This window comes from Saccoglossus kowalevskii, chromosome 21 (assembly GCF_978046115.1).
Source record: "Saccoglossus kowalevskii chromosome 21, keSacKowa6.1, whole genome shotgun sequence".
Taxonomy (NCBI): Eukaryota; Metazoa; Hemichordata; class Enteropneusta; family Harrimaniidae; genus Saccoglossus; species Saccoglossus kowalevskii.
The window spans coordinates 12,937,447-12,965,124 of NC_140661.1; the positions used below are offsets into that span (position 1 = coordinate 12,937,447).

At 34.8% G+C, this 27,678-nt stretch overlaps 1 protein-coding gene across 7 annotated transcripts in view; it reads right to left on the reverse strand.

The window, feature by feature from the left end:
* Positions 1-4,161: 4,161 nt before the first annotated feature.
* Positions 4,162-27,678, reverse strand: part of LOC100369235 (arf-GAP with GTPase, ANK repeat and PH domain-containing protein 1-like) — a 92,419-nt gene continuing 68,902 nt past the window's right edge. For 3 of the 7 annotated variants that reach the window (XM_085495001.1, XM_078012033.2, XM_085495003.1), the window contains exons 4-18: positions 26,810-27,037; positions 25,999-26,133; positions 25,183-25,571; positions 24,405-24,485; positions 23,637-23,741; positions 23,276-23,453; positions 20,401-20,553; positions 18,198-18,329; positions 15,892-16,056; positions 12,784-12,857; positions 11,615-11,783; positions 10,298-10,415; positions 8,975-9,167; positions 7,885-8,055; positions 4,162-7,498 (exon numbers count right to left, since the gene is read on the reverse strand). In XM_085495001.1, the coding sequence (XP_085351127.1) occupies positions 7,313-7,498; positions 7,885-8,055; positions 8,975-9,167; positions 10,298-10,415; positions 11,615-11,783; positions 12,784-12,857; positions 15,892-16,056; positions 18,198-18,329; positions 20,401-20,553; positions 23,276-23,453; positions 23,637-23,741; positions 24,405-24,485; positions 25,183-25,571; positions 25,999-26,133; positions 26,810-27,037 (2,477 nt within the window). In that variant the 3' untranslated portion in view covers positions 4,162-7,312. The remainder of the gene's footprint in view (positions 7,499-7,884; positions 8,056-8,974; positions 9,168-10,297; positions 10,416-11,614; positions 11,784-12,783; positions 12,858-15,891; positions 16,057-18,197; positions 18,330-20,400; positions 20,554-23,275; positions 23,454-23,636; positions 23,742-24,404; positions 24,486-25,182; positions 25,572-25,998; positions 26,134-26,809; positions 27,038-27,678) is intronic. The other 4 variants (XM_085495002.1, XM_085495006.1, XM_085495005.1 and 1 more) reach the window with 4 other exon arrangements.

Sequence of the window (27,678 nt, forward strand, 5' to 3'; positions counted from 1 at the left end):
ATTTGACAAAAGAGAACAAATTTGTAATGATAATGGGCAATAAAAAACACTGCAGTGAATATTGTATTGATCAAATTTATAAAAACAAAACAAAAAAAACTTAATAATAAGACAGCAACACTTCTTGTCGCCATAGAATAATCTTCATTTTATTTGTGCAATTCCTTACTTTATTCTGCCCATTCATAATCATGTATTTCTAGCACGAAAATAATGATCAGCTATCTTGACTAAGATTTTGAAACAGATACATGTGCAAATATGTTACATGATGTATGCATAAAGTTTCAACATACGTTGAAAACAAAATGGCCGTACATATATATACCATGTATCAAATCAGTCAAACTAGATATCGTCAAGAAGAAGTGAAATAGTATTTTTGACCAAAAATCGCTAAAATTGTAGACTTCAAGATGTCGTCACAAAATCTAATGAAGATCCACCTAAGAAACATATGTACCAAGTATAAAAACAATAGATTTACGTTTTCAAGAAAAAGTTGTTCGAAAAAAAAGTTGACGCGACTCGGAGACGACAACGACTTATAACAACAGCTCATCTTCAGGGACAGCGAAGCAACAACAAAAGAAAATTGAAGAAATTGTCACAAGCAAACAAATCAGCAAACCAACAAACCAAATACCAAAGCAATTAGGATGGCAGTTTTCAGGAAAAATTATAACATAGAATTGTTGACGGACGACGACGGACAATTACCTATCTTTGATGACAGCGGAGCTAAAAAAAACGACGATAACAACTGTTTCACTACACTTTCAGAGTTACTGGTGGTCAAATATATGAGAGAGTGGTGAAGCACTATCGGGTAACATTCACACGATATTACCCTCAACAACAACACCGTGTTAGATGTGTAGACCACTTTGTCTCCTGAGATCATTATATGTATTATTAGGGTGCAAATGGACGGAATCCATCATCAGTGGGTGATAGTATGAACACCGACTCGACAAAAAAGCTATATGATAGCCATTTCCGGTCTGGTTGTTCCGTCTGTAGTCTATTTCATTTCTGTACTTCTCGATGACGACGATCGCTTTTGCACATACACCAATGATTTATGGTGTCAGCGAGTGCAATCATCGCCATTCATTACTGTAATCACAATAATACCCACGGTTATTGTAAACTCATGGCGTGAACATTGTACAGAATTTGGGATCAGCAAACCAGTGTTATCAAATAGATAATGCTGTACAATACAGAGCCCAGAAATACTATCAACTTTATTATTAGTAATGGGTCAAAAACTCATGGCTACATGAACTTAATGACATTAAGATATTCTACCGTACTGACATTAATGCAAATCAAAAATTACTAAAATAAAATATGGAATAAAGACAATAATAAAAACAAAAAGCTTTGAACATATAAGCAATTTAATAATTTAATTAAACTGGCCCCATATTTAACAAAATTAATTAACTCCAAGATATCAAAATACTAGCAAGATTGAGACTGAGTTGCCACAAACTAGGAATTGAAATAGACATAAATAAACGCAACAAAACACCAATCAGTGAAAAAATATGCATAACATGTACACTAATAGAAGATGAAAATTAGTTTTCTTTACTTCCTGTAAACTTTACTCATCTGCTCAGAATAATACAAGTAAAGTCACACAAACAATTTGAGCACCAAACACCCACATATGGTTAAAGCGTGGGAGTCGACACCTGCGCATGCGTCAGATGGTCATGGCGTGTCATTGTTTACAAACAAGCGTCTACCCATGAGCCTTTGCGTTTTATGCGTAAGTTGTTATCGTCGCTTGGGACTCAATTCCCGCGCGTGCGCAGGTGACGCCCCTCCCGCTTTAACTGTAGCCAGCCAACTACTAATACGGAATTATTATGAATGATGTATTCACTGTTTTTAATGTAATGTAATTTGTTTCTTCTACTTTGTTATTTCTTTTTTATCTGAATGTTTGTTTATTCGTATGAACTTATTATATTACTGGTGGGTTGATTAATCTAGAATCTACACGTTTGGAGAAGGATTTGGACAAATGACCCCATTAACCATATGGGGTGCGCTATCCGAGGCTGTTATCCGGGAACACTTCGAAACGCAAAATATCGTGTGTGATTATTTGACAATTCTGACATTATCCAATACACGAACCGAAACAATGCATTGCGAAGAACATTGGAAACCGATATTTATTCTTTACAGATAAAATAACCAAAGTTCAATGAATGTCTTTACACGAACGTTGTTTGTTAGTTAGTTTAGATCACCGTCCCTCAACGTTGAGGGACGGTGTTTAGATATAGTTCAACTTCCCGGTGTTGTTGAGTTGAAACGTAATTGGTCGTGCAGATGTTAAACGGAGTTAAACATACCCACTATATATAACCTTCGATACCTGACCATTGTAGGGAATTACACATATTAGTTCTAAACAAAACCTAGTTCTTGGAAAGTGATACCATTGTGAGGCTCAGAGGCTGTTACCAAAATGAGGTATGGAGGCTGTTACCAAAGTAAGGTTTGGAGAATGCACGTGATATCAAAGTGAGGCTTGGGGGCTATTACTAAAGTGAGGCTTGGAGGCTATTATCAAAGTGAGGTTGGAGGCTATTATCAAAGTGAGGTCGGAGTGTGATACTAAAGTGGGGCTTGGAGGGTGATTCCAAAGTATGGTTTGAAAGCTATCATTCATAGTGAGACTTAGAGGGTGATACCAAAAGGTGGCTTGGAGGCTGTAGAGTGGTGTACTGTGAGTGGAACACTATATATATTCTATTGTAGAGTGGTGTACAGTGAGTGGAACACTATATATATTCTATTGTAGAGTGGTGTACAGTGAGTGGAACACTATATATATTCTATTGTAGAGTAGTGTACAGTGAGTGGAACACTATATATATTCTATTGTAGAGTGGTGTACAGTGAGTGGAACACTATATATATTATATTGTAGAGTACTGTACAGTGAGTGGAACACTATATATATTCTATTGTAGAGTAGTGTACAGTGAGTGGAACACTATATATATTCTATTGTAGAGTGGTGTACAGTGAGTGGAACACTATATATATTCTATTGTAGAGTGGTGTACAGTGAGTGGAACACTATATATATTCTATTGTAGAGTGGTGTACAGTGAGTGGAACACTATATATATTCTATTGTAGAGTAGTGTACAGTGAGTGGAACACTATATATATTCTATTGTAGAGTACTGTACAGTGAGTGGAACACTATATATATTCTATTGTAGAGTAGTGTACAGTGAGTGGAACACTATATATATTCTATTGTAGAGTGGTGTACAGTGAGTGGAACACTATATATATTCTATTGTAGAGTGGTGTACAGTGAGTGGAACACTATATATATTCTATTGTAGAGTGGTGTACAGTGGGTGGAACACTATATATATTCTATTGTAGAGTGGTGTACAGTGAGTGGAACACTATATATATTCTATTGTAGAGTAGTGTACAGTGAGTGGAACACTATATATATTCTATTGTAGAGTAGTGTACAGTGAGTGGAACACTATATATATTCTATTGTAGAGTGGTGTACAGTGAGTGGAACACTATATATATTCTATTGTAGAGTGGTGTACAGTGAGTGGAACACATGGATTCAGCCATGCTGTTTCTAAGAGCAATGTAAAATCACATACAGATGAATTCCATCATGTAGTTTGAATACTTAAAGGCCCAGGTATACTATAAATACGCTCCTAAACAATAAGGATTATTTCCTTGCTTGTCACGCTGTAGTAAACAGCTCCAGCCAAGCTCCGGTAAAAACGTGTTTTCTCGAACTTACAGGTCGATTATGTCGTGCCAAAGTGGATGCATGTGACTATGAATATCACAGCAGTGACTGTGTGTAATATTTATGACAATAAATTGTGTACGAGCTGAGATTTTGGCGGATAAAAGTAAAAAACATGAACCGGGGAAAGGGATGCGCGACTAATCTTGAATAATTACTACTGTCAATCAAAGTCACGTGACGTTGGACCGCTGAAACAGGATGCGTCATAGGCTACGCAAGTGATTAACACCATGCATTAAAATAGCCACACCTCCAATTCACACTTGCCCGGGGCAAGTGAATTGGGCCTTTAAACACTAAGTAATCTCAATGACAAAAGAACAAACTTACATTTAATTTAAAGTTTATTTTTTGAAAATCTTTGACAGTGACATTCATTACTGCATTTATTGAAAAAAAAAATGTTTTCAACAATTGGTCAGAAATGTGGAATCATTTTACAAGCCTAGAAAAAATTGGTTGTTAAGCCCAGCAAATAGGAACAAGCTGTTCCTTGATTGGCTGACTGGATGAGTAAGCAATATGATTAGGGAACAATGCAGAGCTGGGTTGTAACTTTTGAGTATTATTTGTGATGAAAATTCACAGCTGGCTGAAGATATGCATTGAATAACAGGAAGCACATTTTATACACTGCGAGAGCTCTATTATATAGTACCAAAGTGAGCTTACAGGCTGTTACTAAAGTGAGGCTAGGAGAGTGATACCAAAAGGAGGCTTGGAGGCCATTGCTAAAGTGAGGCCAGGAGGATACCAAAGTGAGGCTCTGACCCTTGACATGCACACAAAACTTTATTTACAGCAGCATTATTCAAGTTCTAGAAATAGCTTTTTCATAAATTTGTTAGTCCTATTGCTTAATATCGATCAACTTAACATGAACAGAATAGGAATGCAGTCAACAAATTCATATTAGCTTCAAGCGCCACCAAGTGGCAGAATTTAGCAAAGAATAATGTGAATCACTAGAGGGCGCAATAACTTGTTTTAAGATGTATACCTTGATGGCTATACAACCAATGCTTCCAAGCCTCAGACTGGTACAAATAATATATATGGCACCCAGAACATGTTTTTTTTTTATTGAGTGAATAAACCACTTGTTTCTTTCACAGATCAGAGAGAATATCTTCAGTTGGTATGCATTTCATATTACAAGTATTAAACTTGTTTAAAGGGCAGTGGTCAACGTGCGACATTTTGTGTTGATAATCTTTGATTTTCCAACAATTCAATGCTCTACTAATAGAAATCACAAGTTCGAATTTTGACCTGGGCATGACTTACACTAACTACCGCTGGTGACTCGTATGATACCCAACAATTACCAAAGAAATAACCTAGTTAAAGTTTGGTAACATCTTAGTTTGTACTCAATGGTCTGCGCAACAGTCACCATCTTTGTGTATATGAACCCATAACTCCTACAAGTGCGACGCAGCGACCACGGCCCAAACACCTTTGTTGTAAAATATATACCTAACAAAAAGTAGTCAAGCATCTTTTTTATATTCCTAAATACCAGTACTATTAGTTTAGAGGGCGATAGACATTCTGATGCATTATGGTCCATATCGAACTCATGCGTCATATACAATGTGTGTAAAATAAATTGTTTTAATGAAATTTACACTTTTACGGTACGATGACCACTTCCTTTTTCACTGATGGCTGAGCTGCTACTGACTTTAAAGTACACTTAAAACGAATCATGACAATGTCAGCTGATAGGACAATCACAACAAACTTTATAACACTTTGCATTCCTATATTCTTTAACTGGTATATTTAAAACCCATAAAATATCCACAGTATGTTTTTTTTAAACATGAAAAATTTACTGTGACTGTGAATTGCACTCAAGGGTTTGACCTGTTCCACGTAGCATTTCAAATTCACGAAAACAGTATGCAATGTTACATAATAATAAAGACTGCCCTTGGAAGCAGGCATGGTGATTCTTAATAATCTTGTACTTTCATCGATAATATAACATTCTGTGTAAAATAATATTCCATTCAAAAAATGTTGCTCTCTTAAAAATAATTCTTACGCATGGCCTCCAAAGATCACACATCCTGGCACTCTCGGGGGTATTGTTGTCTTATAACAGCAATAAGTTTCAATATTGTACCTCAGTTTTAAACTGGTTCGAATTTTTTTGTTAAATACAATTGAGAAAATGTTATTGATAGTGAATTCATACCACCAGATCGTACCAGGATGTGTGACCTTAAAGTACCAGGATGTGTGACCTTTGGGGGGTCATGTACATGTATAAGGCCCACTGAATGTCCTGAGCAAAATGCAATATAAACACATTTTTGACGTAAATCTCAATTGCCCATGTCATTTTAATTGTAGAAGCAGTAATCTTGTTTTCATCATAAAACAATCAAATTTGTGACCAGTATTTTTACACAGCATTTTGCGAAAAGTTGGCAACAAAAAATAATGCGAAGACAATTACAGAAAAAAAGCAAATAATGTAGAAAAAAGAAAATGTAATCCCAATACAGTTGGGTTATAAAGCACCATTTACATAATCATATATACATAATATACATAGTAATCAAGTCATTATTAAATTGCAGTTGTACAGTACACCTTGGACATCTTAGAGATAAATTTAGTCCATAAGTGGCTGACAGTACAATGTCAGAATTCATTTATCAGTTGGCTTCCGCGTATCACTGTATGTGGAGAGACAATGTGATTATTCATTCGGTGACAGAACTATCATTTCGGCAGTTGCTGAATGTACTGATCAGGGGTTGACAGTCAATTTTATTTCGTATTCAGAAAATATCCTGTTCGGGGGGGCATAGTTGTCCAGTTACGATTCAGTGCACGAAGTAATTAAGTTGGATGAAGTGAAGGCACAGATGTACTGATTGGTTCTCTCATTCTGATTCAGCGAATAACCACATGATATATGATTCATGTGTTGGCTTTGCTTTCCAGATCTGACTGTTGATTGGTTGATCAGCTCTGTTACAGTGTCCAGTCCTGATTGGCAGATCTGAATGTTGATTGGTTAACAAAGTCAGTTACAGTGATTAGCTGCTCGGCTAACCAGATCTGACTGTTAATTGGTTGGTCAGTTTATGTAATCAGCTGACTGTCCAATTCCAACATTCAAACTAGTATTCCATTTTAGCAAACATACATCTCATTCAGTGACAGTATTAGTCAGCAAGTCCAATCATCCAATGAAGACATGTGAGCAGCAATATATCCTATTAGTAATCCGATGAAGTCATCCAGTAAATTTACAATAAAATACGATCAGTGGAAACATTGTTCCTTGATATTCACAGTGTTACGATAAAAAATAGTTCACATTTCCAATAAGATTCTTCACAATATTGGCAGTATCCAAGATTGGTCAAAAAAATGGCAGGACAAACATGAAATCTACAATGAGTTCAACCAAAGACACAATAACTAGTCTATTTACATAATTCCATTGCAGCATTATATTACGCTTGCTGGCAGTTTATCGAACATTGCTTTGTTTTTAGTTTTTGAAGTCCTATCAAGCCTTTCCAATGTACAGCCATTGTTTTGTAATATTTTAGCGCAGTCCTCGGCCCCAACGGCATTAGCATATGATAATGGCGTCCGTCCATCTGCGTCTACACAGTTAACATCCACATTATACTAAAAGATAGAAAGTAAAGACTGTCAATTGTTTTGTTTACAATTTTCACACAGAGGAAAGAATATAGAAATTTGTCTCGACACGTCACTCACCCATATACTAGTATGCAGCTGTTTTATAATAGAATACTGTAAAATGACTAATTTTCACTGGGTTTAAATTTCCCTGATTTACCATTTCAGGCATATTCAGTGGGTTTTAAATTCACGGTTTCGTCATTTAGATAATGTGTTCTATGCTAAATTTTACATATTCACTGGGTTTTAATTTAGCGCATTTTCCAGTCAGCGAAATAAGCAAAATTAAAACTCCGTGAATAATTACGCCTTTTACAGTAGCTAACACAGCTTGGTGTCTTGACATCATCCCAGACTGGAACACTTACCCAAATAAGTAACTGCGTTATAACAGAATTAGCCAATGCGCAACTGAGGTGCAATGAAGTCCTGCCATCTTGGCTTCCGTAACTCGTATTTACTTCCTCTGCCGAATTACTATGCGCTAATAGCAAAACTACCATACGTAAATCTTCCCTGGTCACAGCATCAAGTAATTGCTGAAATAAGAAAGAAAGTTGATTCATTCATAGTCAGACAGGTGGTTATATCTAATTGTTATTCACCATTCCGACTTGGCAAATTGATCTCTGCTTTTGAAGAGATCCAAGCACCAGGACTAGATATCACAATTATGTTTTATTGTAAGCGTCATTAAAAAGTCTCAGTGAAAGTGGTTTCAAAAATAAATGTTAAATTTTGTAAATTATTTTACAAAAATACTACTTTAGACATAACATAATTATTTCATGTACGAGGTACTGTAATTGCATTAATTATTCACTGGGTTTTAATTTCGCTGATAAGTAAAATCTGCTAAGTTAAATCTATGTTAAACTGATAAAATAATTTCCTTGACAATATTGTGAAATTACATCAAATTAGTAAAATTAAAATTTAGTGAAAATAAATGGTTTTACAGTATTCAATAGAGACTGACTATGGTCTCATGCCACTAATCAACCAATAGCTGCAATTTAATGCCTTGCAAGAGCCAATGAAATTTTTTAAATATTTTTTTTTTCTCAGGTGCTCCCTGATTACCTGGGTCAAAGGTGAGACCAGCATGTGGTCTTTTGTTTACTACTTAGCGGCTGTGTACCTGTGGCTTTATTCTGTGTGTATTTGGATGTTCTAATCTTGGTGTTTTTTCAGTGATTTCTTTAGGTGCAATCCAAATACAGTAGGTGTGTCTTGTTTACCTGAGATTTGTAAGAGTTTGAGCTGGCCAACATGTTAGTTTTTTTTCATATGGTTGATTACTGGCATGTTGATTTCCCATTTTTGAGCTATGTTTTCAACTTTCTTCATCATTTTCATATAGCAATCTCGTCATATGTTAACATTGTCGTTTATGGAGTTTCAATTAGTGGTATGACCCTACACAGTGCAGTGCGACTAATTCTATTTCCTGCTCACCTCTCCCAATGATTCATCAGAGTAAGGTAGCGGTGCCAAATATTCCTTGTGTTCGTATTTCGCTCGTATCCACTTTTCTTTTTCTTCCCTACTTGAGCTCTGTGTTGGTTTTATTCTTCCTCTCAATACCACCTCCCACACACTGTTTGCAAACGAGTTCCCGATGGATGTCATCACCAATGTTATATCACACCTACGAAGTACGTAGTACATGGTTAAATAAATTACTGTAAAATCTGTATTAGGGGCCGTGGCTTCTATTAAAATGGTACAATGCAACCAAGGGAATGCGACTTCTATTAGCGCATCTACACGTATGAGAAATGATGAGCAATCTGGTATTTCATTGGACAGTAGGAATAAACATTTGATCCCATGATTTCTTATCTTAATTTGACATCTGCAATCTGTTATTTTATTGGACAGTAAGAATAAACATTTGATCCCATGAGTCCTTATCTTATTGAACCAATTTAGCAGGCATTCCAACAAGTCACACATTTTTTTTCTCCAAATATTCACTAAAAAATTGGAAGTACCATCACAAAATGAAAAATCAGACTGAAAATATTGACTAAAATAAGAAATAATTTAAGTTATCATTATGATACCAACGATTCCAAGAGGTCCAATGTATACATATAAAATGTTGGGGCATTTGGGTGAGCCATTTTTAAAAATGAGTCGAAAATAATTTTTTTATGAAAAACGACAAAAATATTCATTGAGAACACCAATGCAACTTGGCATCAAAGAGAAAATGTGCTAGTCAGTTAACAATGTTATTTCAGACAAGTGTCTGGCACCTGTTGTTAAACTTGGAACACTTTCCAACAACCAAGTACATATGTAACAGTTTATGATGCGCAAACTTGATGTAATAGAAAAAGAGACAAACCATTTATTTTCTATGTTCATTTGAAATGTGGTCAGCATCTCACCCAATAATCTCTGATATTGGATGCAAATAGGTAAACCCATTGATAGAATGGGTCGGTCCATTACACAGGTTACTTTTTACATAAACTCGTTGGCACCACTGTCAGAAAGCAGCATTGCTAACAGACTACCAAATTTGCATGCTAATTTAACGTGCTGCATGAGTGTTAGAACACTACTTAAGTTGAAAACGTAAAGTTGAAGCTGACGAATGATGGTCGACTCTGTCAACAGCAGAGATAAATATGACCACAGACATACCTTTGTCATTTATGCGAGCACATACACATGTACGCTGCTAATAAAGCAAATACAGTATATACCCCCCGGTAATATATGACAACCCACACTGGTAAGCAACCATATTTAGTAAAGTGAACTTACGGCCACTCATCCAGGTCTAAAGATCGCACCCTAGATAAATGCGTTCCAAGATTACGATGAATTCCTGAACACTCAATACACATTAAAGCTCCTAAATTTAAACTTGCCCAATCTGGACCTGAAACAAAATAAAAGATTACTCAGTTTGTTTCATAACTCAACTACGTGAATACAAGTATTTTGCAATGCACAGTCTGTGTTGTGTATTCAAAATATATAAATGCAGATTCATGGATACTTAGAAGAATCTGAATTTAGTATTTTTTTACAACGAAAACTACCATCTTTAATCAATTGACAAAATTCTTGTATGTACGTGTGTATGTATGTATGACATGATATACGGTTTATGTATAGGGTTTGAAGTTACGTGCTCAAGGCATGTACGAGATAAATGTCTGAAACATAATTTATCAAAAACAAAATGGCCTCCGATTGGCCATCTTTGGTTGAATTTACAAATCAAACTGACGTGCATCAACTACACATAATGGTTAATTCCTTCCACTAAATTTGGATAAAATCAAACGATGCATGCCTTACTTTACGTTACATTTTTTGTTGTTTTGTTTTTTAGTACTGTATGTGCAAAGTTCAAAGAGAATGGTTGTCCAGCTCCAGACAGTTGGTCACACATACACACAGACTGAACCATATGTCCCCATTTCGGACTATGCAAACAATTGAACAGAGCTTTCAGCCTACTATGTTAATTCTTGGTGTTTATACACTGTTCAAAGTTTTGAACAATTAAATTTTATCATACATAAATGGACGATTTGAAAGTTTCAAAAGCACATAATATTTTGTTCAATCATACAAGTAACGCTGTTGAAGTTTGTGCAAGACAAAAATTTGCGTCAATGAAACATGTTTACCTTAATTTGTACAAAGCAACTGTGGATTTCCTATAGTTCAGAGTACTTAGAAGTCAAACTTACATACGGACACTTTAGTGTTATAATTGGTGGATTATTAATTGTTTTATACCAACCAGATGAAAGACGACAGAAGTATGGATAATTAATCGAATAGCGCAATAAATTAATTTTAGAAGAAAACAAAACATGACATGCATCTCATTATGATCTAGGTTACTGTAAAATACTTTATTTTCGCTGGAATTAATTTTCACTGAAAAGAATCCTTGGGTGTCTAAATTTGTATGGAATTTGTTTTTACTGATTTTTGAGGAGTTGAATGTAAAATATAGGGAAAACGTTATATTTGCTTGATTTTATTTTCACTGAATCATTTCATCAGTAAATATAGCGAAAATTAATTCCAAGCGAAAATAAAGTATTTTACAGTACTTACTTGGTGCTTCGCAATCCACACAGTATTCATTACCACGCACACTGCGTATCGATTGTATCACCACTTTATCGTCCAAAGTACAACTTTTATCTTTTGATTTAGTGCTTTCAATCCCTTGTATGGATGCTAATATCTGTTGTTCCACCGCTTGCACCCATTCATCTCGCTCCTGTAACCATAACAACATTGTATTAATGAATCAGGAGAATACAGTCTCTGAGCTTGATAAAATTTGGTTTGGAACGACTTAGTCTTTTCCACGAAACGAAACGAAACCCTAACCCTAAATTTTGAACGACTTCAAACATCGCCACATCACAGAAATAAATTTGTCGAGCAATTTTCTCCGATATTATTAGACCACTGACAAAAAATGCGAGTTAGGGTTAGGTTAGGGTTTTGTTTTGTTTCGTTTCGTGGAAAAGACTAAGTTGTTTGGAACTCAAATGTAAAATGTTGGTAACCAGAATAATGATAGAGTTGCATTTCAACTTTGTTACGATCTATAGAAAACCTCTCATTGTCTTGTGTAAGGGTTTGGGATATTGTACAGTTCATAAAAAGAAGAATTCTGCATTCAGAATTAGAAAGCTCTCTGATTTGAATTTGAATTTGATATTTCAGGATTTGTGGCCAGTATTTCAGGATTTGTGGCCAGTTTGTGGCCAGTATTTCAGGATTTGTGGCCAGTATTTCAGGATTTGTGGCCAGTATTTCAGGATTTGTGGCCAGTATTTCAGGATTTGTGGCCAGTATTTCGGGATTTGTGGCCAGTATTTCGGGATTTGTGGCCAGTATTTCGGGATTTGTGGCCAGTATTTCAGGATTTGTGGCCAGTATTTCAGGATTTGTGGCCACTATTTCAGGATTTGTGGCCAGTATTTCAGGATTTGTGGCCAGTATTTCAGGATTTGTGGCCAGTATTTCAGGATTTGTGGCCAGTATTTCAGGATTTGTGGCCAAACCAGATGATTTTATAACAGTAATCATAGTTAGATGTTCTGCATATATATGTTACAAAGTGAGAATACCACTTTTATTTCTGGGTCACCATGGCGACAATCATGGAATATTGTCCTCATCAATGTTAAATTTTAAACTGCAAAAAATATATCGAAATTTACACTCTACATCTGAATGTGACAGCGTTGAGTATTATAAAAACTCACATCACTACTTGGAGCTTCAAAATGCCACTGTCTGTTATCCAAGGAGACAATAATGAACTCGTACTCGTCTGATTCTGAAAATAAGAAAAAAGACAAAACATCAATTAACACATTTTTGGGAGAGAAATTTCCTCAAACTTTTCTGAATTATTATTTGTGATTGGGTGAAGAAAAAAATTAGGGAACATGAATTAGTTTTTGAATTATAAACCTTAATGATATGTATTTTGATCAATTTAAAATTCAAAATGGCGAGGTATGTAAATGTGTTGAAATGGACATAGTGCGAGTGGTTAGTGCTAGTAGCACTAATCCGAAAAAGTACTAGATCTAGTGCTAAAATGGCACTAGATCTAGTACTAAAATGGCACTAGATCTAGTGCTAAAACGGCACTAGATCTAGTACTAAAATGTACATAGTGCGAGTGGCATTGATATCGCGTTGTCAACGACGTCGAGACATCTCGTAATTGTCTGAAAATAAATTAATATTTACGTAAAGTTGTTGTATCTTTCATTTATTGGAAATGTGCTACAGTGGGAAAATTGAGTATGTACATGAATGTCATTGTCCACGTGAATCGTAACTAATAGACCTTTGAAACAACGCGATCGGCCGGGAAACTAGCTCCATGGTCAGTGAAACTGCAGGTCGAACTTCGCAATTTTTACAAATTGTGAATAGATACACTGTATGAAATGGTATTGTGTGGAAGTTTGTGTTTTCAACTTCGGCGTATGTAAACTTGTAACTTGTATGTAAATGGTGGAATAAAGCGTTGATTTTTTTTTAAATCGCTGACGTGCCGTTTTATTTCTGGTCGGCGCCACACTCAATGAAAATAGATCTTCGTAAATGAAATTATGATGGCATATATGAACTAAATAAAAAATGTGTATACTGCTAGTCTAAGTCCCGGGTCCCTGTAAAGCTCGGCGGATTTTGTGTGTACGGCGACCTGTGAATGGGCATGTTGCTCAGTACCGCTGGGAACCAGACAGAAAATGAATCGTTGTCTGGTTGTCATGACATTGACCTTTGCGGACATAATCAACCAATGGTAAAAGTGGATTCACGCAATTCTTTTGTTACATTGTACCACGGCGGTACTAACGGGAAAAAGCCACGACGCTATTGTTTTAGCTTTACCCTGTGATCGTTTGTCAATATTCGTTCACAAACATTGGTCACGTTAGCTCTTAGCCCCTTTTTACAATGGATTACGCTAATCTCAAGCATTCAGTAATATTCGGAGCATGGAGGTACGGAAGGGTCCACAACGCATCTCAAGTGACCATTTAAGCCTGGCTTATTTCCTTTTTTTTCAACCCAAGTTAATCCTGATATGGACATTGTGTAGCTCATCTTTGATGTCGATGATAGTTTGCGATTGCTTACACAAGTAACCAGTTAGCGGAATATGATATACCTCGCCGATTTTTTAACGTGACCATATTATATATGTCTAGACACTTTCTCTGCAATGATATTTGTTAGGAGTCCTTAGGATTTTTTGCTGTACACTCTCGAAATCTTGTACTTGTTACAGTCGCTAATAATTAAAACATGTAAAATCTGTGAAGTAACAAGTTCGTCTGTTGAATTTCCGGTTGTGAAATGCGTATTTTATTAAACCCTTCACAGCTTTATTCAAGAGCGTGTTTGGAGTGTGAATGGATAAGCTTCGTTTGGACAAAGAGCAGTTATCACTGTAAACAATGTTAAATTATTCTTCTAATGCTCAGTTCATCTTTTGAAAATAACTATTTTTAGATTTAAAAAAAAAAATCATGCCATTTCCCTATCAAAATCCAAGCCAAAAGATCGTACTACAACACGCAACATCGGTAAATCTCTTCCGCGTTGCGTTCAATAACATTAACATATTTAAATGAGCTATGGTGATTTGAACACGTTGGCATCATTCAGCATTTTGATTGGTTAATTAGCGATTTAACCTCAACTCATGCAAGAGAAACATGGCGGATACCCTACAGCATCGGGCGTTTGTATGCGATCGGAATCATTTGCTTACGATGAAACTAAATTGAATTTTATTTGAATTTCATAACAATTCAACGAATTTATTTTTTGTGCGTTATTATAATCACTACTGAGTAATAATCAACAATTGTCAAACGCAGCATGATCGGATTACGCAACTGTGATCGTTTGCTACTACGCAATGCAGTTGTGTTTGTTTTTATATGAAACTTCGTTTAAAATATTCTTTCGTTACCAATAAAATAAAAACAAATGTATTTGAAAAATGACACTGGGCGACACTGTAATGACATTTCAGGCAGTCTACTTTTTAATTCAGCAAGAATTATTAATTATTGTTAATTCTGCAATAGTTTCTCTCGTCTTGGGTGGCCCAACTAACGGCGTTGAAAGTCTGCATAGTAGGATATTTCAATGAAAATAAGTCCCCCAAAAATATTTGATGATTATTTTTTTAAATTTTGCACCCCAAATAAGCGCCCACCAGCCAGGACGATTTTTCTGATGAGCTAATTTACAGCAGAATCCGGTATTATATAAAGAAAGTATTATTATGGACATCTCACAGATATATTGCCGATGTTTTATACTGTTTGTAGTTTGCATATGAAGTGGTTGTTGATGCCCCTCCTATTATTCGACGTCGTTGACAATGCGATAACAATGCCACTCGCACTGTGCACATTTTAGCACTAGATCTAGTGCCATTTTTGCACTAGATCTAGTGCCATTTTTGCACTAGATCTAGTGCCATTTTTACCACTAGATCTAGTACTTTTTCGGATTAGTGCTACTAGCACTAACCACTCGCACTACGCCCATCTCAACACATTTACATACATGAAATGGCTGCCAAAGTTGTTGTTTCTAAGGTAACAAGTTAGGGCATCCCTGATTTGTGTTTAATCTTTGACATTCATTTGATAGAAATTTTCACTCAGGAAAATATTAGGATTTTTTTTCTGGTTAAACATATTTATCCTCAAATTTGAACAGAACAGAACATGAATAGCATCAAGGGTTCATGAGATAAGGGCATGCAACTAGTGTGATACAGAATGGAGATCATGCAAATTGCAAGATGTTTTCATAAACTAACTCACCGTCAGCTTGACTTGCATCCATACTTTTAGCCACACCAGAACTTCTGATCCTTCGATGTTTTTTTTTCGTATGAGACGATGGAGGTTCTAATTTCGAACTATTAACGATACTACTAGCCTGTGAGCCTATGCTTGCCAAAGCCGATTCCAAACCATTGAAAATACCTACAAATTGCATTATTTTGTTTAAATAAGAATAGCAAAGAATGCTTTTCCTAAAATAAATCGAGCGCTACTGATTTACAATTGACATGAAGAAATAAATGAAGACACCTTGGAATCTGTGGAAACTGACTCAGACAGACGACAGTACCTCTGACTATTCTGTTTCAGTACGGTAATGACCAAATCCATTGTAGAATATTATTGGAATTTAACAATTATAAATCTGTTTATTATTATATCTTTATTTAAATTCTGAATGAGAAGATGATGAAGCCATTGAAGACCTTTGAGTAAATCAGAATTAATTATTTTTATATTTAAAGGACTATCACTGTCTGATCTCTGTAGACATTAGACACATTATACGATTCATGTACATATCAGAAAGCAATTATAGCTTATCCACTTAAGATTCCAAGACGTTCCCAAGACGCTGTCATTAAAGACCAGATGAGTTCATGCTCATTGCAGTATTCTAATCATTGTTAGCTACAAAGTTAGTACAATTATGATTTTATCGCTACTGATGTTATAAAATAAAATAAAAACGGAACTGGCAATATAGAAACTCGGTCACTGCTGCTGGGAGGTAGTTGCACCTTAGTCTGCCAAGTGTTAGTGTTAGTTTAAGACACAATTCTGCCAATACTGTGTCCTGGGAAATATTAGACAGAATGTATGAATACAAAACTCCAAGTAATGAAATGAAAAAACAAACAATACACATGTAGACATATAGCACTTAGTGAAAGAAAGTTTCTTTTTTGTTTCAAAATAAAACAAATTTGTTGAGAAAAAAAAATTGTTCATTGTTGTTTTCAGTAAAATTTGGTGAATGTATCAAATCAAAATGACGCATTGATGTTAATACCAATATTAGTGAACTCATTTGCATAAATGATTTGACTAGGGAGCTCATTTGCATAAATGATTTGACGAGTGAGCTCATTTGCATAAATGATTTGACAAGTGAGCTCATTTGCATAAATGATTTGACTAGTGAGCTCATTTGCATAAATGATTTGACTAGTGAGCTCATTTGCATAAATGATTAGACTATTTGACCCTATGTAATAGTTTATAGTTGTAGTAATATATGCTACATGTATGAAATGACAATAGATTATAATGGAGTATTGTATTCATAACCTTTTCACTGCCACGTAAATATTTGTCACCTTCCGCAAAATAGTGCACTAATTTCTTTTCACCAATGTCGGTAGCCTGACAAGTTGGCCTAGGATTGCAGCAGTCCAGGGCGCCACCTATGCCAACTTGTCAGGTTACATTAATGGTTGTATAAATGGCATTTTCAGATGACATTTAATTGGTATTTTAGAATTATCAACCTTTCCACCATCAGGCCTCTTCCAATTTTTTTCTTAAATCCTACAAAATTTATGGAAATAAACCCTAATTTTGGAGCCATCAGACAAAATTTGAGTCAATTTTCAGTTTTTATTCAAAAAATTTGACCATATCTTCTGAAAGAAAGTACAAACTATAAACAAGACTATTTTGTGAAAATGTGATGAAAAGAGGGAATTGATGGTGAGAAGGTTAGCATATTGTCATTTTATATTCATATTTTATATATTCATTTCATCTGTAGAGGTTTTTGGCAGGCGATGAGTTATGTGACATATCTAATGCACTAAGAAGAAAAATAAGAAACCACGCACGTTGGAACATATCGTATCGGCAAATAAAATTGAATCATGCTGAATATTATTGATATTTGAACATTAATTACATACTCCTGGCAATTTGCATATACTGTAACTAAATTCAATTACACGAGAGACAATTTTTTGATAATATCACGAGTCAGTGAAAATTATAAACTTTTGTAGCAGTGAAAACTCTTCTAGGGTTTTACAACACAAAGTGTCAGTGTATTTCACAAAATATTCTTAAATGCAAAAAAAACATTAAATCGCCAAAATTCCTAGTAGCAAAATTAAGTGATTGAGAATATTCATAGCATTAAATATGTCACATTATACTATAATGACACTAATAAAATTCAAGTTCAAATCATCCAAATTATTATCTTGATTGTTGAAATTTGTGGGAGGGGGAGGGGTGGCAGTGAAAAAGTTCACATTCGTTATCTGGTTGATAAATTATAACTTAGTAACCTTTGGGACTACGTGAGAAGATAAAACGATGACGGGATGAGGAGAAACGTGAGGTTCTAGAATAACTCGGTGAATAAACAGATAGGCAGGACTGTGAAAGACATTGAGGTAAACTAGCAGAGTATGGGTGAACTAAAAGTAAAATAAATATAAAAAAAAAAAATTATAAATGTTATGCTGCAATTTAACACTTTGATAAGTATGAATTGACTAGAAATGAAATAAATTATTATGAATAAAAAAAAAATTAATTAACACCAATTGTTTTTAAGCTGCAGTTGTGGTTGCATTGCTGTAATACCGACAACTGATGTGGCCCTTAATCTGAATAATAACTTAAAAACAATAGTCTGGAATACACATACTATTACATGATTGTCCATTGTTATAACAAAATGATTATTTTGAAAGTTTTTGAAAAAAAAAACAGTCTGCTAGAGGTGCATCATGTTGAATAGCATTAAGATGAGGAAACCTTCTAGCGACTATTACGTTAAATGGCAGGAATGGTTAGGGCGCCCTCTGTAGTTCGTTTTGTTAAATGAAATGGTTGATAGAGAGCCCTCTATAGACCAACAAGATAAACAAAAGGAAGGCAAAGAGACATTTGGAAGCAATCATGTATTACAGTGAGTTTCAAGACCATTGTTATTTTGAAATTTAGCAACTGCTTAATGTGAACATACTGCAATTAATTGCTGTTAGTGACATGCAAATTTTGCAGTCAGAATAATGAGTGCTTACCAGATGAGTTAATCCAAATAACAGATATGCAAATGAGGAAGAAATGCATGATGGGTGAAAAGTAATTAGTTTAGCAATAATGTACATTCATGAAACATTCTTCATGCAAATATCATCCGCTTTCATAACTGATTTTTTTTTTTTTTGCATGCTAAAAACATTTTCGGTCCAAATTGCAATAATGATTTGGAGTAAAACTTTGAAAGTTTTGAAAAAATATAGTCAGTATACATGTATACTGTACAATGATTAATTTTCACTGGGTTTAAATTTCACTGATTTACCATTTCAGGCATATTCAGTGGGGCTTAAATTCACAGTTTTATCATTTAGATAATGTGTTCTATGCTAAATTTTTCATATTCACTGGGTTTTAATTTAACACATTTTCCAGTCAGCGAAATAAGCGAAATTAAAACCCAGTGAATAATTAATCCTTTTACAGTACACTTCTACATATAAGGTAAATGTTTAGCATCTATGATTGGTTTGTCTTCACATGGCAAATGTAAACACATTCACACATCACTTAATATATTGGCCAATCAAATCAACCGCAAAAAATGCATAGATTCAAGGCCATAGCAGTTTTTATCAAAGATCACAAATTGAGTATGGTTTAGTACGGTTAGTTGATGTGAGATACCACTGAAGGTAATCGAAGAGTGGTTTAAATAGCTGCATAAAATACATGCATGATTGAAACTGTGTTACAGAGATAAAACAAAGTGAAAGCATAACAGCAGAAAGTTGTTCATTGCAAGACAGATACGTTCCGTCATTCATGAATTATCATGCTAAAAATGATGTTGACAATCTAAACAAATAAAAACTGAAATTGATTTGATATAATCAGTGTTGCAGTCTCAGAACGATGATACAAGGTGTGTGATTTTATAGCAAAAATTTGAAAGCTGTCCTCCATTTATGGATTGCGTTGAATTCTGATTAATTTGATTTCCAAGACAGTTAAAAATATTTTCAAATCTACATAAGCACTTCTGGAGATGCAGAAATTAATGAAATATTTTGTATTTGCTGTTAACAGCCGCAATGATTTTATAAATGACAGAGTTATGGCCAAACAATATCGTATTTGCTTTATTAGAAGTGCATTTCCAATAAAACGCAGACACATTGTATTTACTGTATGTTGGTTCATTAAAATACAACTTATTTTGATTCTTGTTATTCATGTGGGTGCCAGCGAATAAAAAATGGAAGTAGTATGTCACATTGTGTGATAACGGGAAATTTATGTCTACACATAAGTAGTGTCATTCAAATGTGTACAGATGTAGTACATTTTTGGCTTATGTGCTATGCATCCAATTTATTTATATAATTAATTTTAATTCATTGAACAGTAAACCAATTAAAAAACCCGCCCTCCAAATTATAAATAGGTACACATTTGTTTATCAAAAGCAGTTATACGATAACAATTCTTATCACTTACCTGGAGTGATGGACGAGTTTGATATTACAACCGCATCCCAGTTCCCGTCATCTCGCGGTAACGAACATGTTTTTGTATGGATTTCTTGTTTATCTTGATAGGACACAAGATTGATATTCTTATCAATTAGACCAAGATTTGAATGTATTGCACCTGTATTCCAAACAATATATAAAAAAAAACTGCAAACAGTGCAACAAGCAACACAAGCGTGAAAATAAATTATCAAACACAAAAATAGTTCACTGTGCTGAAAGACAACAGCAACAACAGCGTTTACATGGACAGACATATACCCTTTTATTCACTCTAGTACAAGCCAGGCAAGCAACATGACTTATTTATTGCTATGCAAACTGATTACAACTGATGATCAAAGGCAAACAAAGTTATAGGTAATAATAAAATTATTACATTGTAAATTCAACTGCTTTATAATTTACCTAATATTTCACATAATATTTTTTTATAACACTGTTATTGCAACCAGTGTTTTCATTTATTTTATTTCAATAAATTGTCTGATTTGTAATTTAATTTGAATTGCAATATACCAGGGTATCCTGACTGGGACAAGAATTTGATGATTTTCTAGTTTTTTGTTGTTTCAGTAAATTGTAAGTGGGCTAGGGTTAGCAATGTTACAATCAAAAATAGCACACAAAAAATAAAGTAAAAATAAAAAAATAAAAATAAAGCAAAATTTACACAGGCCAGAATCATCTGAACAATTGTGTCCAATTTCTTGAGATAATTACCGTACTTCCCCAAGTATAAGCCCAGGGGCCTGAACATGTAAAATCGGGAAAATCAGGGGTGGGCTTATACTCGAGGACCACCTCAGAAAAGATAATTTTTGGGGGGTTTAAAATTGTAACCATCTTCCCAACCACGAAAAATTATTCAAATTACATTTTTCGTTCACAGCACCGGTCTTGAAGAAATATTACGTCTTTTTGATTTCCACAACACTTTTTAAAATGAAGAAACAAACATGTTCATAAAAATACACACGTTTTATTACAATACGGTTTATATACCGTCTGAATTTACGATGCAAAAATGGGTAGGGTCTGTGGGAAAATAGTCGAAGGCAAAACTTTATCGTTAATATCTTCGTTGTGGAATGTTTTCGATCGTACGCAAACTCTCGTTACAATGCAATTTCCGCCATGGTGTTTTTCATCATGATTTGATCTGAACAACTTCCATTGACCTAACAGGTCACGTCTTTCGTTAACCAATCAAAATGCTATGTTGTACAAACGAAGTTTTCCGATTATTGACAAAGTCATTTTTTCAACGCAATGCTGAAGTGAATTACCGCGATGTTAAAATGCGATCTGATTTCGACAAAAAACAGTGATTTTTTCCCTTAAAGCTGTTGATTCTCAATTTTTGAAAGGTAAACTGAGGGTGGAGGAAGTATTTAAACTTTTCATGGTCGTCAATAAGTCATGTCGAAGAATAGTTTGCTCGTTCACATCCCATTCACAATACTGTAAAATACTTTATTTTCACTTGGAATTAATTTTCGCTATATTCGCTGAAGGAATGATTCAATGAAAATTAAATCCAGCGAATATACCGTACCTTTTTCCCTATATTTTACATTCAAGTTGTCAAAAGTCCGTGAAAATAAATTCATACAAAACACCCAAAAAGTCTTTTCAGTGAAAATTAATTCCAGCTAAAATAAAGTGTTTTACAGTAGTTTCAATGAACACGATTATTCGGAAAAGTAAAACGATGTTCAATGATCAGGTTTCACGACTTGACGATCACATTCTTGGCGTTTCTAAAACCACTACTCAAAAGAAATATGGATTGTTTCAGTATTGCAACATCGGGGTTCATCCTGAGTAAATAACAGAATAGAAAAAATCTAAACCATGTCCCGTACGTTCGCCGACCATGCACTCTGAAATTAATGCGAGTTTTCTCGTGGAAGCAGGAACCAAACTACCGTACCAATCACGATTATTATTCAATGAAATACACTTTTTACATGCATATTTGTAATAAATGTCATTGACGCCCGGTAAAAACACCCTGGGCCTATACTCGGGATGCCCTAAACCTGTTAAATGTCTAAAAACAGAGGGTGGGCTTATACTCGGGGAGGGGCTTATGCTCGGGGAAGTACGGTATAATGATTTGAAAAAGAGTTGATATACGGTTCACATTTATAGGATTTTGTAGTAGAGGCTGTACCTGCAAAATTTATAGAGTGTTTATTCTTGGGGGCGGAGCTACTGTTGCTAAGACGCGCACCACTGTACCATGCATTTCTATGGGCTCTGTGTGCGCTGATGTGGAACGCCAGTTGAAGTGCCGTTAGAAACAGCTACAGTTGAGGACACAGCACAAACTCAACTTTGAATTAATCCTAAACAACCAAATTGATACATGTTGCAATTTTTTCCCCATAGTGATGGTTGCCAGGCAATGAAAATGCCCGGATACCCGTCTGAGAATAAATATTTCTTAGTATAGTATTGTGTGCCTCTGAATAGACACCATTTATATTAGATTAGAAAAACAAACTTTGTTTGTTATATAATTAGGATTTATGCCTTTATGAGAACAATTACACTGATAAAGTAAAGCATGGTGACACGTAAGACACTCGGCAAACACAAACAAACCATGCAGCAAAAAAAACAAAAAAAAACCCATTCATTACAGTGATTAACACTGAAACATACATTTGATTATCAAGGGGTGGTTCATTCACATCCCTGGGGTGGCATAAAAGATTAAGTTAAAATCATGAAAACAAAATTCAGTTTGAAAATCAGTTTTCATCTGTCAAATCTTCTTACCTACCCCACATAGTTTTTTATGACCCTCCCCCATAACGGGCATGGCTTACCTAGATTACCAGTTATTGTCATAGCACCAAAATCGTTTGTCATCCCATTTGTACCAGAATTGCCTCTAGAGGGCGCCCCAACAGGATTAGCTCTTGCTAAGGGTGGCCTTTTACCAGGAACCTTGACTGTTGTATTCAGAAGCAAAATTTCTTTTCCATGAACATCGTCCATGTAATCCTAGAAAAAGATTAAAAAAGAACATAGCGAAACTAATGAGAACTTGCCAATTTACAGATTCAGACGACTGTTTGACATCACACTTGTTTGCATGTGCCACTAACTGGGCAATATACATTGGACTGGACGATGGTTTTTTTTTATTGCACACATTATGGCACACATTTGATTGACACTACTTACGTGTAGACTGGGATGATACGTAAGCTTCCCATTATCACACAACGTGACATACTTCTTCTTCCATTCTTTATTCAATGACTTACTGCTTCTCTTGTAAAGATATCCCTAAGATGAAAAAAAGGGACGATGCAATTTAGGATGAAACACAGGAAGTGGAAATTCCCATCACGTCTGAATCATTCCTGTTCTCCATCAAATCTTTGTTTGAATTTAGTTTACGATAATAGCCTGTGACGCTGATTTTGGATGTACACTTCCCATGATGCATTTCACTATGATCAATAAGAAAATTTGTAGCACCATCACTATAGTGCAAGACGAGAGTGCGAAAGCGCCAGTTCTCGCATTTCAGCAAGATTTCATAATATTCTCACCAATATTGATAGGAATTTTATAAATTCTCATTACTGCATTTGTGAAAATATATTTGTTGGTGAGATATAAAATTCTCCGTTTTCAGTAAAAATTCTCACTATTTGTCTACCAAATACTCCAATTGATGAGAATTTTGACTACTCGGTAATTAAACAGTGAAATTTGAAATCGTTAGAATTTATATTCTCACCAGTGAAGCAATGAGAATTCAGTTTCTGACCATGAAAAAATAAAAATTCTCACTGACACTGGTTAAAATAATTACTAGTACTCAGTGTCAATACCTGCCCATGTTTTTCACTTTTTACTAATAGTGCATGTGGTATGCTTCATAAAGTAGTTATATAATCAAATGACAGTGACGACTAACTTTAAAACGACTGATGTACTCACCTGTTTAATTGGAATAGATCTACCACTACCGAGACTAAGATTATCTCCATTCTTAGCGTCGTTGACTTTGTTTTTGTTTGGCTGAATAGAAAAATAGGTAATAATCAGAAAGCGATGATTTTTAATTCGTCATAGTAATATAACATTTATATATACCTGTAATTTGTTTTAATAAGTTTTAAAAATGTTAGTTCACAAATATTTGTATTTAGTATCTGGTACAAGTATGATAACAGTTGATGAAAATATACCTAATATTTAATTAAAATTAATTAAAATTAATTAATTAAAATTAGAATTTACAAACAATTTTTTTAAATTTTTACATCATTGTAAAGTGCAATTTTCAATAATTCTTTTTTTAATAATTTCATATATAAGAATTATTGACAAATTATTTTGACAACAAGTTGACGTAAGAATACTCTCATTGTAAAAAGGTCACCATCATGCAATAATAAACAAAACAAAAAGTTCTTGTCTTGCCATGAAACAGTTTGTTTTGTTTTAAACATTTTTTACGCTACACACATGCAAATTGTGCTAACAAAACTTTGTACATAGCGTCAACCAGAGGCAGCGGTGACTGATTCTTCTAAATACCTCAGTTACAAGTTCGAATTTTATGAAAACAAACAATGTATAAACAATGTATAAAGCATAACGTGGTGTGACAAAGTTTCTTTTTCAGATTTTTAAGACTGAATAACAAGTTGAATACATTAATTCAGTTCAGATTGAAAAAACCCGACTCGCAAGATATGAATATAATACTAACTGTAAATATATTTGATCTTCGTCTCGCTTTCCTTCCTATACTCGGCGTACTGCTGGGACTTGGCGGTGGTGGATCTTTACTATTTTCTTGCTGTGATGTCGGTTGTTGTTGTTGCTGTATTTGTTGTTGTTTATGCTTGTGATCTTCCTTCATTGTGTTGTGATGTCGTTGTAAACTGGGCGTCTGCGGCAGTGCTATACTACTATTGCTTGATGTGGCAGGGGTGGCTGGGGTTTGTGTGGGTGCTGGTGGGGGTGGTGCTGGCAGTTGTGGGATTACAAAATGATTACTGTGTATAGACCGTGGGGTACTGGGTAAAGAGTTTGTAGGCGTGAAAGTAGGAATAGGAATGGGATTCAGTCTACGTTGCTCCACTATCTTTAGGGCCGCTATTAAAAAAATATGAAGAAATGCTTATTATTAATAATAAGAAGAAGAAAAAGGTACGCAACTGGTACGATACGTGATGGCGATCCCAATTTGAAGTGACATGAATTGCAAGATGATAATAAATTTACAAAACAAATGTACATTCTGTGAGCCTGTGAAACTTTTTGCTTACCGAATTCACCATGCCTGGACTTTCTATAAAAAAAAAATTAAAGCCGAAAACTAGAAGTTGGGTTCACTCTTCCACTGATGAAGGTATGCCCATGCCTGGTTTTGAACATCACTTAACTTTTGTGCCAATCAGTGAGCAGACACAGCAGTAAAAAAATTTATTCGTCAAAATGTATCTAACATTTGTACTAATGAGACATATGTAGTTCATGGGTTATAAAGACAGAAGAGACACAAAGCATTGCGGATACTCACCATCCTGGAAGACTCTCTCTATATTAAGACCATACGTAGCACACGTTTCATAGTACGGACACCGTTTTAGATCACTAGCGAGTCTACGGGCTCTGCTATCATCTATCACTCTCGGGTTGCTTTCACTTATACCATCTGTAAATCATCATATAATAAATCACATTAATCATCTACCAATTCAAGAGCAAATGAATAAAGGGTATGTACCTCTCATATTAATGAAGTTGTTGTATACACAAACCCGATATTCTGACAGTCAACCTCCTTAAATAATATATATCATAAAACATCACTTTGGTGTCAGTCGAAAAAAGTTATATTTAGTTTGAAGTTCTTCATTTTGGACCCCCCCCTTAATGAAGTATGGAGGGAGTGGGGGTCTTACAGATCTAAGAGAGTCAGACCATTAAACTAACATAATAATATGGCGCCCAGTATGGAATAATTAGCATATTGTATTTATTACCATGCTAGTTAATTAAACCATTAAGCGCCTTTGTCAACTTTTGGTATCAAATACAAAATGATTTGTGTGATCTGCACATCCTCATTTGAAATAATGATGACAAATTGTTGATGAAAGTGAGCGAAAATTTAAAACGCAATGCATCTAAGTTTTGCCAGTGTTTCACAGAAACCATAATGGCGTTTCAATTCTATCACACACACACAACAGTATAGACTGATGATTGACATGCAGTTCAGAATATCTAAAGGTCATTCTAGGTCATTACATATTCTCCCCGGTTATTGCGGGTCATTTCAGGACATTCATCTCAGTCACTGAGCCACACTAAACCAGTCTACTCACCTTGCGTTCCGACCAGTATCAACGGCAACTCTGCGGTATTCCTATAATGAGCTATTTTTGCATAGAAATTATATAACGTATTAAAGCTGCTTTCGTCTTCAACGCTGAAAACTAAAATGACGGCGTCCACCCATGAACAGAACTGAAGTTCAGGTGCGCCACCTTCGTCCCGTATGAGCAGTAAATAATTTCTGCCGTCGACCACAATTTCTTTTTTGAACCTTCCTCCTGGAACGTAAATAAAAGATTTCCATTAACAGAGTCCTAATCTTGGAAATCATTCAAACCGTTTCAGGCACTCATCAACATGAGATCAAAATTTGATACGTTGGATTAACTACGCTCGTTAATCTGATAAAACCAACTGAAATGCTAAGCGTTTAATCCACACCAGTAAAATTAAGATAACATTCACTTGTAATATGAACCCTTGCACATACACAAGTCTGCTATCAGAGTGGGTTGAGCAAATTTCTGAGAAATTCACAATACAGGTACTGTCTATAAATATTCATTAGTTTATTAACTAGATTTATCACCATTATTAACTACTTCTAACTGTTATTTACAACAAAAGATGAATTTATTATTTCTACCATATCAATTTAACCAATCATCATTACATTACAAGTTCAAAACAGTGTAGATTCTCTTCAGTGTGTTAATTTCCCGGATTTGGTGTTCAATACTCACTTAGCTCACATTACTAGGCTCTCAGTTTACATATGTACATTTATTCCGGAATGAATCATTCCGTGTAGTGTTATCAAAATCATAAACTATCTAAGCACACACATTACGGATACATCCAATAATGTATACAATACAGACTTATGAATATTTTGTAGACATCATGTGATCAGTATTAG